The 13,313-nt window shown below is 37.6% G+C and overlaps 1 protein-coding gene across 2 annotated transcripts in view; it reads left to right on the plus strand.

Annotated features, from left to right (window-relative positions):
* Positions 1-13,313, plus strand: part of VPS8 (VPS8 subunit of CORVET complex) — a 251,261-nt gene that overhangs the window by 99,141 nt on the left and 138,807 nt on the right. For both annotated transcript variants that reach the window (XM_080796297.1, XM_080796298.1), the window contains exons 25-27: positions 11,046-11,088; positions 12,522-12,594; positions 12,884-13,003. In XM_080796297.1, the coding sequence (XP_080652423.1) occupies positions 11,046-11,088; positions 12,522-12,594; positions 12,884-13,003 (236 nt within the window). The remainder of the gene's footprint in view (positions 1-11,045; positions 11,089-12,521; positions 12,595-12,883; positions 13,004-13,313) is intronic.

A 13,313-nucleotide genomic window follows, 5' to 3' on the forward strand; every position in this document is an offset into this window, starting at 1 on the left:
TTCATTCTAACTTTTTAAATGGATTCTGTAGAATTTTCTGCAAATGTAAGATCATGTTTTTTTGTAAAGAGAGATAGTTTTACTTCTTCCTTTCTAATCTGAATGCTTTCTATTTCTTTTTTCCTTCTTAATTGGCCTGGTTAGAACCTCCAATACACTATTGAATAAAGTGGCAAGAGTGGACATCTTTATCTTTTTCCTGATATAAGAAAGAAAGCATTCAGTTTTTCATTATTTTTATTTTATTTCATTTTATTTTAAAGATTTTATTTATTTATTTGACAGAGATCACAAGTAGGCAGAGAGGCGGGCAGAGAGAGAGGAGGAAGCAGGCTCCCCGAGGAGCAGAGAGCCTGATGTGGGGCTCGATCCCAGCACCCTGGTATCATGACCTGAGCTGAAGGCAGAGGCTTTAACCCACTGAGCCACCCAGGCGCCTCTCAGTTTTTCATTATTATATATGCTATATACTGTGAGTTTTTCATAGATGGCCTTATCAGTTTGAAGAATTTCATTCTTTTCCTAGTTGGATGACTGATTTGAATATGAAAGAATTGGATTTTATCAAATGCTTTTTTCTGCATATATTAAGATAATCTTGTGGGTTTTGTCCTTTATTTTATATGGTCTATAAGATTTGGTTGATTTTTATATGTTAAGCCAATCTTATATTAGGCTAAATACCCCTTGGTATTTAGATATACACGATGGTGTATACATCTTTTGTAGATGCTGTTTGATTCAGTTTGCTGTTATTTATTTATTTTTTTGAGGATTTTTATGTCTGTATTTATAAAGAATATCCTTTAGTTTTATATTCTTTCCATGTCTTTTTCTGGTCCTAGTATGATGTGTACTTGAAACTTGGTATAACGGCATCATGGAATGGTTTGGGAAGTGTTCTCTCTTCTGATCTTTGGAAGAGTTTATGAAGGATTGGTATTCTTTTTTAAATGTTTGGAAGAATTCAGGGGTGTCTGAGTGGCTCAGTTCGGTTGAGCATCTGACTCTTGGTTTTGGCTCAGGTCATGATCTCAGGGTTATGGAATTGAGCACCAGGTTGGGCTCCATGTTCAGTGGGGTCTGCTAGAGATTCTCTCTCATTCTTCTATTAGCCCCTCCCTCCCCACTCATGCTCTCCGCCCCCCTCCAAAAATAAAATAAATCTTTTAAAAAGGGGCACCTGGGTGGCACAGTTGGGCAAGTGTCTAAATCTTGCTTTCAGTTCAAGTCATGATCTCAGGGTCATGGGATTGAGCCCTGGGTTGGGCTCCTTGCTCAGCACAGAGTCTGCTTGGGTTTCTCTCTCCCTCTGCCCTTCTCCCCCATGCTCATGTGCTTGCTCTGTCTAAAATAAATAAATAAATCTTAAAATGTTTGGTGGAATTCATTAATGAAGCCTTGTGAGCCTGGGATATTCTTAGTTGGAAGTTTTTAAGTTCAGTCTTTTTGCTTATTATAGTCTGTTCCCATTATTTCATTTTGAGTCAGTTTTGGTATTTCTATGGGAATTTGTCCATTTCATCTATGTTATTTAATTTTTTGGCATATAGTGCTTATGGTATTCTTTTGTATTCTTTTATTTTTATAAGGTCAGTAGTGATTTCTTTTATTACTGATTTGAGTAATTTGAGTCATCTTGTTTCTTGGTCTGTCTAGCTAAAGGTTTGTCAATTTTGTTGGTCTTTTCAGAGAACCAATTTTTTATTTCGTTGATTTTTTTAAAAAATTTCCTTTCATTTTTTGTTTATTTTAACTTTAATCTTTAATATTTACTTCTTCCATCTTACTAGTTGGGTTTGATTTGCACCCCCTCTTTTTAAAAAAATATTTTTATTTATTTGAGAGAGAGCATGAGAGAGAAAGAGCACAAGCAGGGGAAAGAGTAGAAGGGAAAGCAAACTCCCTGCTGAGCAGGGAGCCTGGTGTGGGACTTGATCCCAAGAGCCTGGGATCATGACCTGAGCCGAAAGCAGATGCATAACTGACTGAGCCACCCAGGTGCCCCAGTCCCCCCTTTCTTTTAGCTTTTTGAAGTAGAATTTTAGGTTATTGATTTGAAATCATTTTTCTTTTTAAAAATAAGTGTTTATATGTACAAATATTCTTCTAACTAATGCATTAGCTGCATCCCGCAAGTTTTGGTATTTTGTGTCTCTATTCTCATTCATCTCAAAGTAACTGTCAATTTTTCTTGTGATACTGGGCTTTTTTAGAAGTATGTTATTTAATTTCAGCGTATCTGTGATTTTCTCACATTTCCTTCTGATATTGATTTCTGATTTTATTCCACTGTGGCCAGAGAACATACTTTGTATGGTTTCTGCCTTTTTGAGAGAGAAAGAGAGAGCCAGGGGTAGGGGAAGAGGGAGAGAAAGAATCTCAAGCAGACTCCATACTGAGAACAGAGCTGGACTTGGGGCTTGATTTCAGATCCTAGAGATCTTGATCTGAGCTGCAGTCAAGAGCTGGATGCTTAGTTAAGCCACCCAGGCACCCCAAGACTCATTTTGTAGCCTAACATAGGGTCTGTTTTGGAGAATGTTCTTATGCACTTGAAAATAATGTGTTGAATATGTTTTGTTGTTGAGCAGAATGTTCTGTAGACATCTGTAGTTGGCTTAGAGTTTTGTTTAAGGTTTCTTTTTACTGTTTATCTTCTGCTAATTGTTCTATCCATTAATGAAAGTGGATTAGTGAAGACTCCAAGTATTACTGTTGAATTATTTATGTCTTATTTTATAATTTTGCTTCATTTAATTTTGGAACTTTCAGTGCTTCAGCAGGCAGCTTACAATTCTGCCTTAACTTTTATTTTGCTTGTGCAGAGCCTCAAAGTCTGCTGTGAGTAGATTAGGGCTTTACCAGGTCTTTCTTGGATATGTGTACAGCCCTGTCTATACACATGTCCTTCTGGAGTTCTAGAAATAATGTTGGAGCTTTTTAAAGCCCCCTGCAGACTCCTATTATCCAGCTTTTCCTTTTAAGTTTTTTTGTTGAGTTTATTAGTTCATTCTGATAATACTACCTCTGGCACCTGTAAAGTTAAACAGTTGCACTGATTGTTTTTGAGAGATATCCTGGGGAGGAGGTGGGTTTCAGATAGTGTTGTTTGCGTTGAGTAAGCTCTGAGTTGGGACAAAAAAAGACAAGCCTTGAGAATGGAGCTTTTAAGTGAGCTGCCAAATAGGTCACATATTTACAGTTCTCTGAGGATGAGGCTTTGGGAGAGTTCCAAACCCATTTTGTTCCCTCAAATGGCCACTAGGTTACTGGTTTGTACAAGACTGTTGGTTTTCAGAGCTATGGTAAAACTGGGGAAAGGGCGATAGGATAGATAACATTAAAATGTCATAAAACTCACAGAAATGAAGAATACCTTTGATGGGCTCATTAATAGACTGGACATAGCCAAGGAAAGAACCTCTGAGCTTGACGACATAACAGAAAGTTCAAAAACTGAAAAGCCAAGAGAATAAGACTAAAAATAGAACAGAACATCCAAGTGTTCTGTGGGACAACTACAAAAGGTATATAACACACACATAGTGGGAATATGAGAGGGAAAAGGAAGAAAGGAACAGAAGCAGTATTTGAAGCAATAATAATTGAGGATTTCCCCAAATTAATGTCAGACACCAAACCACAGACCCAGGAAGAGAACACTAAGCAGACCGAACAGCAAAACAAAACAACAACAGCAAAAAACAAAACAACAACAGCAAAAAACAACCTCACACCACACTTATGCATATCATATTTACACTGCAGAAAAGAAAAGCTGAAGATTCTGAAAGAGACCAGAGGAAAAAAAGAACTTTACTTGTAAAGGAGCAAAAATGAGAATTACATTCAACTTCTTAGAAACCATGCAAGAAAGAAGAGAGTGGAGTAAATATTTAAAGTGTTGGGAACAAATATTTAAAGTGTTGAGAGAAAAAACCCCCATCAACATAGACTTTTGTACCCTGTAAAATTGTCCTTCGAAAGTGAAAGACAAATAGACTCTCAGACAAACCAAAATGGAGGGAATTCGATGCCAGAAGAACTCTTACAAGAAATATTAAAAGAAGTTCTTTAGAGAGAAAGAAAATAATATCAGTAGGAAACTCAGATCCAGGAAGGAGGATCAGAGAATTCATAAGTGAATATAAAACAAAAACATTTATTTTTCTTACTCTTTTTTTCCCCAAGGAATGTAAAATGTACTGTAAGTATTGCAGGTTTTCAGAATGCCATGATTGTCAGTAATGATTATTGATACACAGTAGCTGATTTCCTCAGGCCTGTGGCTTGGCATCCAGATACACAGTCTTACTCACCAGCAACATGGGTGCTGTTCCCAGCCAGAGAGTTTATGTGACTCTAACTTGAACAGGACTGTAAAGGAGAGCAGTTCCAATGCCCAGAACATAACATAGAAGTGACACCACCGTGGAATCAGGCAGGCAGATTAGAACACATGGCATAGCAAAATTTGAAGTCCAGTTTCCAGAAAAAATAAACACAAAACAAAACAAAAAAAAAGCCTTTTTCTCCCCTAATCCTTGGGATGTTTTATGGATCTGGAAGCTTTGTGTTGCATGTAGGAAACAATTTCTGAAATTCAATTCACAGAGGAGATAAGGACAGGGAATGGACTTGGTTCTTCCCCTACCCTGATGTTTGCTAAACATGGTGGGGGGGCGGCGGTGGGGGGAGTTTTATCTCTTTGCAAAAAACACTGGGTTTGGGGGGCAGAGGAGTGGACATGGATGGCTGTTAGTGCCCCTTGCTAAGTTGGTCTGCAGAGACCTGGGCTTTGTGAGGGAAATGATCCTCCTCAGGAGGAAACTTGATTGACAAGCAGGGAAACTATGAGTACTAGAGAAAGCCCAATCTGGTCACCCTCCAACAAGACACTGCTGAGGACCCTAAGCTTTTTACTGGAAAAAGGGGGCCTTCTCAAGGGTGCTCAGTCTTTTCAAAGATAATGGCACGACAGCCAACATTTAGAGGAATGAGCGTGCTGCCAGAACTCTGGAATCCTGCAGAGAAACCAAGAGCTTAGCTCCAACAGTAGTTTCTAGAAACATGCCCTCTGGTTTTCTTGGGATGTGCCCCCACTTTGACAAACTGCTCTGCATGAGCTGCCGCAAATGGCATCCCTAAGCATGAGGCAAGGGAGCTGCAGCATTGGGGCCTGGACTACAATCCTGGGGTTTAATTGGAGGGCTGTGCTCTGCCCTTAAGGCTGCTGAGGTCATGAACCCACTCTCCTTCCTTCTGAACACAGCGGATACTGATCACATCACAAACAACAAGATTCAAACAGTTTGGTGTAAGAAAACCTCTGTTTTTCTTATTTTTTTTTTTAAGATTTTATTTATTTATTTGACAGAGAGATCACAAGTAGGCGGAGAGGCTGGCAGAGAGAGAGGGGAGCAGGCTCCCCACTGAGCAGAGAGCCCGATGTGGGGCTCAATCCCAGGACGCTGAGATCAGGACCTGAGCCGAAGGCAGAGGCTTAACCCACTGAGCCACCCAGGCACCCCTGTTTTTCTTATTCTTAATTCATCTGTCAAATAATAGTTAAAGATAATAATAACAACAATGGATTTGATAGTGTGTGTACATATACTTGTGTGTGTGTATGTTTATATATAAATGAAATAAATGACTGCAAGGACACAAGGTACAGGAGGGAGGAATTAAGAGTATTTTTTTGTATAAGATAGTCATACTACCGGTGAAGCATTATAATGTTATTTAGAAGTAGATTTGGATTGGTAGTAAATCTATGTTGCAAACTTGAGAGCAACAACTATAAAATGGATGCGTAATTGATATACTAGGAAAAGGGAAAAATAGAGTCCTATAAAATGTTCAGTTAAAATCACAAAAGGCAGGGGTGCCTGGGTGGCTCAGTGGGTTAAAGCCTCTGCCTTCAGGGTCCTGGGATCGAGCCCCACATCGGGCTCTCTGCTCAGCGGGTAGCCTGCTTCCCTCTCTCTCTCTCTCTCTCTGCCTGTCTCTCTGCCTACTTGTGATCTCTGTCAAATAAATAAATAAAATCTTTTAAAAAAAATCACAAAAGGCAGAAAAAGTGTTGAGGACAAAAATAGGAATAAAAAATATGGACAAGAAATAGAAAACAGTAATAATATGGTAGATATTCATCCAAATATATATCAGTAATCACTTAAAATGTCCATAGTCTAAATATACCAATTAAAAGAGATTATTAACATGGATTCAAAAAAATAAGACTTAACTAAAAATTGTATATAAGAAACCCATTTTAAATATAAAGACACATTAAGTAAAGAAATAGGAAGATATACCACAGTAACTCTAATCAAAAGAAAGCAGGAGTAACTATATGAATTTCAGACAGAGCCAAGTTCAGAACAAAGAAATTTATCAGGGATAAAGAGAGGCATTATATGATGATTAAGGGATTAATACTCTAAGAAGACATAACAATCCATAATGTGCATGCACCTAATAACAGTGCCAAAATACATGAGGCAAAAACTGATAGAATAGTGAGGAGAAGTAGATAAATCCACTAGTACAGTAGCAGATTTTAACACTCCTGTATCAGAAATGGACAGATCCAGCAGGCAGAAAATTAGTAAGGGCATAGGTGAACTCAGCAGAACCTTCATTCAACTGGATATTAAACATCTGTGAGCTACTTCATCCAACAATAACAGATTACACATTCTTTTCAAGATCACGTGAAACATTTACTAATAAGATAGACCACATTCAGGGCCATAAAACACAGTTTAAGAAATTTAAGGAAAAGAATAGAAGTCATACAATGCCTGTTCTCAGACCACAGTAGAATTAAACTAGACAACAAGGGAAGGAACGCTGGAAAATTCAAAAGATACATAGAGATTAACCAATATACTTCTAAGTAACACGGGAAACAAAGGAGGAATCTCAAGAAATTTAAGATTCTTTTTAATTAAATGAAAATACTCATAATATGTAAGATGCAACAAAAGCAGCTCTGAGGGAAATTTATAACATTGAATGCATAAATAAGAAAAGTAGAAAGATTTAAAATCAATACTCTAAGGCTTCTACTTCAGGAATTTAGAAAAAGAAGAGCAAATTAAGTCTAAAATGAGCAAAGAAAAGAAATAAACATTGGATCATAAATCCATGAAATTAAAATCAGGAAATCAATAGAAAAAAGTGTTGACTTTTTTTGAAAATCTGTTTCTTTGAAAAGATCAGTAAAACTGATTAACCTTCTAGTCATGCCAACAAAGAGAAAAGACACAAATTACTAATATTAGAAATGAGAGAGAAGACATCAGTACAGATCCCACGGATATTAAAAGGATAAGAAAGGAACGTTATGAATACCTAGGTATCCACAAATTTGATAACCCTCATGAAATAGACTAATTCTTTGAAGGATACAATTTGCCAAAGCTTACACAAGAAGAAATTGACAATCTGAATAGGCCTACATCTACTATGGAGATTATGGAAACATACATCAGTTATGGAAATTGGATCAATAATTAATAACCTTGAACAGAAGTGCCAGGCCCAGATGAGTTTCACTGGTAAATTCTACCAAACATTTAAGGAAGAAATTACATCAATTCTCTACAATCTCTTCTAAAAGGTAGGGCTAAGGGAATACTTTTAACTTATTCTGTGAGCCCACCTAATGCCCTAATAGCAAAAGCAGACAAAAACATTATAGGGAAAGAAAAGACAAGTGTCTCTCATGAGCATAGATATAGAAATCCTCAATAAAATATTAGCAAATTGAATACAAGAATGTATAACAAGAATTATTCACTACAGCCAAGTAAGACTTATCCCAGGTATACATGGCTCCTTCAGCATTGAAAATTAATTGATGTATTCCATCCCATCAATAAGGAAGAGAAGAAAAATCTCATGATCATAATAACAGATCCAGAAAAGGTATTTGACAAAATCCAACACCCATTCACAAAATTACATTCTCAGTAATTTAGGAATAGAGGAAAATGTTCTCAACTTGATAAAGAACATCTATTAAAAAAACTACAGCTAACATCCTACTTAATGGTGAGAAATTTGAAGCTTTACTACAAAATCAGGGACAAGGCAAGGATGTCCCCTTCTCACTGTTGCTTTCAACATCATACTGGAAGTCCTATGTAATACAAGAAGACAAGAAAAGAAAAAAAAAGGTTATATAGTTTGTGAAGGAAAAAACAAAACTGTTCCTAGGTGACATCATTTATATAGAAAATCTGAAAGAATTGACCAAAAAACTCCTGGAACTAGTAAGCAATTTTAGTGAAGTTGCCGGGTGTAAGGTTAATATATGAAAGGCAATTGCTTTACTATATACTTGCAATAAATAAGTGGAATTTGAAATGACAAACATTACCATTTATATTAGCACCCTAAAAAATGAATGACACATGTATAAATATAACAAAATATGAACAAAATCTATATGAAGAAGACTACAAAACTGATGAAAGATCAAAGAACTAAATAAATGGAAGGATATTCCATGTTCATGGAGTGGAAACCTCAGTATGGTCAAGATGTCATTTTTTTTTTTTCTCAACTTGTTATACAGATTGAGATGTAATCCCAATCAGAATCCCAGGTAAGTTACTTTTTGGATATTGATAAACTGATTCTAAAATTTATATGGAGAGACAAAAGACCCAGAAGAGCTATTTTGAGAGAACAATGGAGCTGGCAGACTGACACTACCCAAGACTTAGTATAAAAGCTACAGTAATTGAGACAGTATGGTACTGGCAAAAAAAAAAAAAAAGAAAGAAAGAAAAAGGTGAGTAGAACAGAATAGAGAGCCCCAAAATAGACTCCCATAAATATAGTCAAGTGAACTTTGACAAAGAAGCAAAGACAATGCATTGGACAAAGGTAGTCTTTCCAACAAATAGTGCTAAGACAACTGGACATCCATACACCCCCCCCAAAAAAAGTGAGAAACAGAATTTACACCCTTTACAAAAATGAGTCCAAATGGATTTTAGACCTAATTACAGAATGCAAAACTAGGAAAACATCTAGAAGATAACATAGGAGAAAACCCAATTGGCTGTGGTTATGGTGATAAATTTTTCGATAAGGCAACATTCAATGGAAAGAAGGTACCATCCATGAAAGAAATAATAAGCTGGACTTTGTTAAAATTAAAAACTTGTGCTCTATAAAAAACAATTATCAAGAGAAAGAAAATAATCCACAGATTGGGAGAAAATATTTGCAGAAGACCGTTACTCAAAGTATACAAAGAACTCTTGAAACTCAGCAATAAGAAGATGAGCAACTGGATTTAAAAAATGGACAAACAATCTGAATAGACATCTCACCAAAGAAGATACACAGAGGTCAAGTGAGCATATGAAAAGATGTGCAACATCATTAGGCCAGTAAAAATTAAAACAGCAAGATACCTCTACATGCCTGTTGGAATGGCCAAAATCTATAACACTGACAACACCAAATTCCAGCAATGATGTGGAGCAACGGGAACTCTCATTAGTTGCTGGTGGGAATGCATAATAGTACAGCCACTGTGGGAAACAGTTGGGCAGTTTCTAACTAAACTGTGTGATCCAGTAATTATGCTCTTTCGTTTTTACCTAAAGTAGTTAAAGAACTGATGTCCACACAAAAACCTGTACACAGATGTTCATAGTATCTCTCTTCATAATTCCCAAATTTGGAAGCAACCAAGATGTACTTTAGTAGGTAAATGGATAAACTGTGGTACATCTGTACTGTGGAATATTATTCAGCACTAAAAAGATATGAAGTGTCAAACTATGAAAAGACATGGGGGAAACGTAAATGCATATCACTAATGAAAGAAGCCCAGCTGAAAAGGCTGCATGTTCTGTGATTCCAATTACATGACATTGTGGAAAAGGCAAAACTATGGAGACAATGAAAGAATCAGTGTTTGCTAGGGCTTGATGGAGAGGGAGGGATGAATAGGCTGAGCACGGAGGACTTTAGAGTCTTTGTACAGTACTGTAATGGTGTTTATACATCAGCATACATTTACAAAACCCATAGAGAGCACAACATTAAGAGTAAACCCTAATGTAAACTGTGGACTTTATGTGATGATGCGTCACTGTAGATTCATTGATGATAGGAAATGTACCACTCCGGAGCAGATGTTGACAGAGGAAGAGATTGTGTGGTGTAGAGGTAGGGGGTATATGGGAAATCTCTATACCTTCCTCTCAATTTTGCCTTGAACCTAGTGAAACTTCTCTAAAAAGTGAAGTTTATTAATTTTTTAAAAGTTTCAAAAAGGAATTGAAGCAGTATGTAATTATTCATATAATATCGAGCAATTCAAGTTTATTTGTGCTTCAAACAGCATAGATTTGGAAAACTTAGAAAAGATTACTGATTAAGAGATGTACACTTGCTTGCATTATGCCTGCTATTCATGTATCAAAAATAAAAACTTCAGCTTATCATCATTGTTACCAATCACAGATTCCTATAATCTGCACACCATAAGAATTACTTATCACTTGATCCATTCTTGAGTCTCCTGCTCTATTCTATGTTGCCCTTAACCCCTTGGCCTAAAACTAATCTTAGTCTCTTATTCTAAATACTTGTGAACAGTGGCTTTCTCAGCCCTAGAGCACAGTAAATAGTAAGAGTCCGTGTTACAAATGAGAAGACATTATAGTTATGCCTTAATACTACTTAATTGGTCTTTAACTCAGCAACTCATTGCCTGTTATACACCTTCCCCTGGTCCCAAGCTACTGGTTAAGCCAACAGTGCATGGTTCTCTACCCTCATACATACGTACACCTTCTACTGTAACCTTGTTTGACTCATGGATTCTGTATCTGTGAAAAGAATCTAACGGAAATTCTAAAAACAAGAATTAAAGTGGTCTTATCTCAAATTGTGTATTTTTTAGGGAGATACCTTAATTGCCAAGTTTTTTTTTTTCCACATAAAGATTGTATTTCTGAAAATGCTTTGAGAAGTAATTGCTGAAGATACTTTTTCTATTTTAGATGAGCAAGTTGTTATGGGCAACAAGCTTCTTGTATATATTAGGTAAGAGATCTGTTTTAAAAAAATTTATCTGTGTGTGTGCTCCTTCCATAACTGCCTCTCCCCCCGCCATATTCTTCTAGGTATCGTCATCTCCTGTATGTATAGTGCTTTCCATGTTTCCATGTTCGCATGTACGGTATGATTCTCAACCATGGGTGATTTTGTGCCCCCTCAGTGAACCCTGCTCCCAACCTGAGTTTCTGCAATATCTAGAGTCATTTTTGTTTGTCACAGCTGGGGCTGGGGGAGGGAAGCTGCTGGCATCTTGAGGGTGGTGGCCAGAGATGCTGCTGGCATCCTGTTGTGCACAGGGTAGTCCACACAATGAAGAATTGTCTCTGTCAAAATAACAATAAGGCTGAGGTTGAGAAAGCCTGGCGGTAGAGTATTTTACTTTTACTACTGTCAACTCTGCGATATGTGTTGTCTCTGTTTTATATAAAAGGGCAAGAGATGTGTTTAGATCATGTGAAAGTTAGTGACAGAGGTTAAGCTGTGAACTGTTCATCTCCTTACTCTCCAAACAGGAGACTGTGAAGGCTCAGAATTGTGTCCCGATAGAATTTTTAGACAGATGACTAGCTGTCAGGCTAGCAGGCAGGAAGGTGGCAGAACCTGCCAGAGTGTTAATTTAGCTCCTATCTAGTGTCAGAGTTAGCTTTGAGACCTGTTTCACACTTGTTACATTGATTCTTGAGAACAGTACAGCATCTGCCTGGTACTCTATTATCTGTACTTTACACTTCTTAGAAGATGCTGTCCCTAATCCAACGTTCAGAATTGATGACTAGTTCAAAAAGTTTAAGATCAGTCTCCACCCCCCACCTCCGCCAATGAGGACATTCTCAGAAGACATCTTCATAGTTCAGCCCACAAGGCATAATCCATAAAGCATTAGCTGTAAGGAAGGTCTGATTTAGAAGTAAAACTGAGCAGTTAATTTCTCATCAGGTCCTCCTCTCCCTGAAGATTTGTCCTGTTGAGGACATTTTCCAGACATGTGTTAGCCTAGCTCATTCCCTGGCTTTGATCACTGTTCTTAGAGCCACTGGCTCAAAGTCCCTGAGAACATTAGGCTTTTTGCCAGTAAATCATAGCGCAGTGGTGCCATTAGGCTTTTTCTGGTGCTGGGTGTGAGACTTTCAGATAGTCTGTTCTCATTCCTTTTTGTCCACTTCTGCAGCCTCGGTTTTTCTTAGGAAAAATGAGAAGAAATGAAAGTGCTTACTCTGTCACAGGATGTGTTCTTTCACCACCATCCCTGTTGGCCCCAGTTTCTGAACCGGCTCTCACCTTGATCGAATTTGAACTGGACCTGACGAAAGCTGAGCCTGCTTAAAAATCAAATGACTATGTTGGGTTTGAGAAACAGTGTGCTACCTGAAGTCAGCCCACTACAAGTCACCAACTCTGTTCTCTTTCTTTTCTTCTAGCTGTTGTCTTGCGGGCCGAGCCTATCCCCTTGGTGATATCCCTGAAGATCTTGTTCCCTTGGTTAAAAACCAGGTTGGTGCTATTTCCACAGCATTTTTATGATCACTTCTTGTTAAATGCAAGAAAGAGGAACTGTAATTGAGGGTTACATGTGAGTCAGGAGCTGTCTGCAGTGGTAGCAGAGAGCCTTGCCCCCATCACGGCCACCAGGAATTAGAGCTGAGACAGGTTAGAAAAGTTATTAAGTGGTAGCAGTTTAGACCAAATTCGACCTGCCTTTATTTTGTCCAAATGGGAATCGTTGCTTCAGCAAGATACTTTGTAAGGCGAGAAAATAATCAACATTTCTTTCAACTTGCAGGTTTTTGAATTTCTGATTCGCTTGCATTCAGCAGAAGCTTCCCCCGAGGAAGAAATCTACCCCTATGTTCGGACTCTGCTACATTTTGACACAAGAGAATTTCTAAATGTATTGGCACTGGTAAGAGATAATATGATTTTAAGGTATTTTTAGAGGAAACAGGGTGATAAATTCTTTTTAATAATTCTTTAATGAAAGAAGGATGTGTATGCAGGTACAATTTTTATGCCCTAACAGTGAGCAGTAAACATTTTAACATGTTTAATTTTGTTCTGCCCCCCATATTTCCTAATTCTTTATCTCCCTTCCTTCCCTCCCACTTCCCTCCCTCCCATCCTCCCTCCCATCTTCCCCTGTCCCTGTCTCTTTCAACCACATCCTTATCAAAAAGTTAAAGCAGTATTAGATATATGTAGCATGTTTGGTTTCA

Source organism: Martes martes (assembly GCF_963455335.1).
Source record: "Martes martes genome assembly, chromosome: 1".
NCBI lineage: Eukaryota > Metazoa > Chordata > Mammalia > Carnivora > Mustelidae > Martes > Martes martes.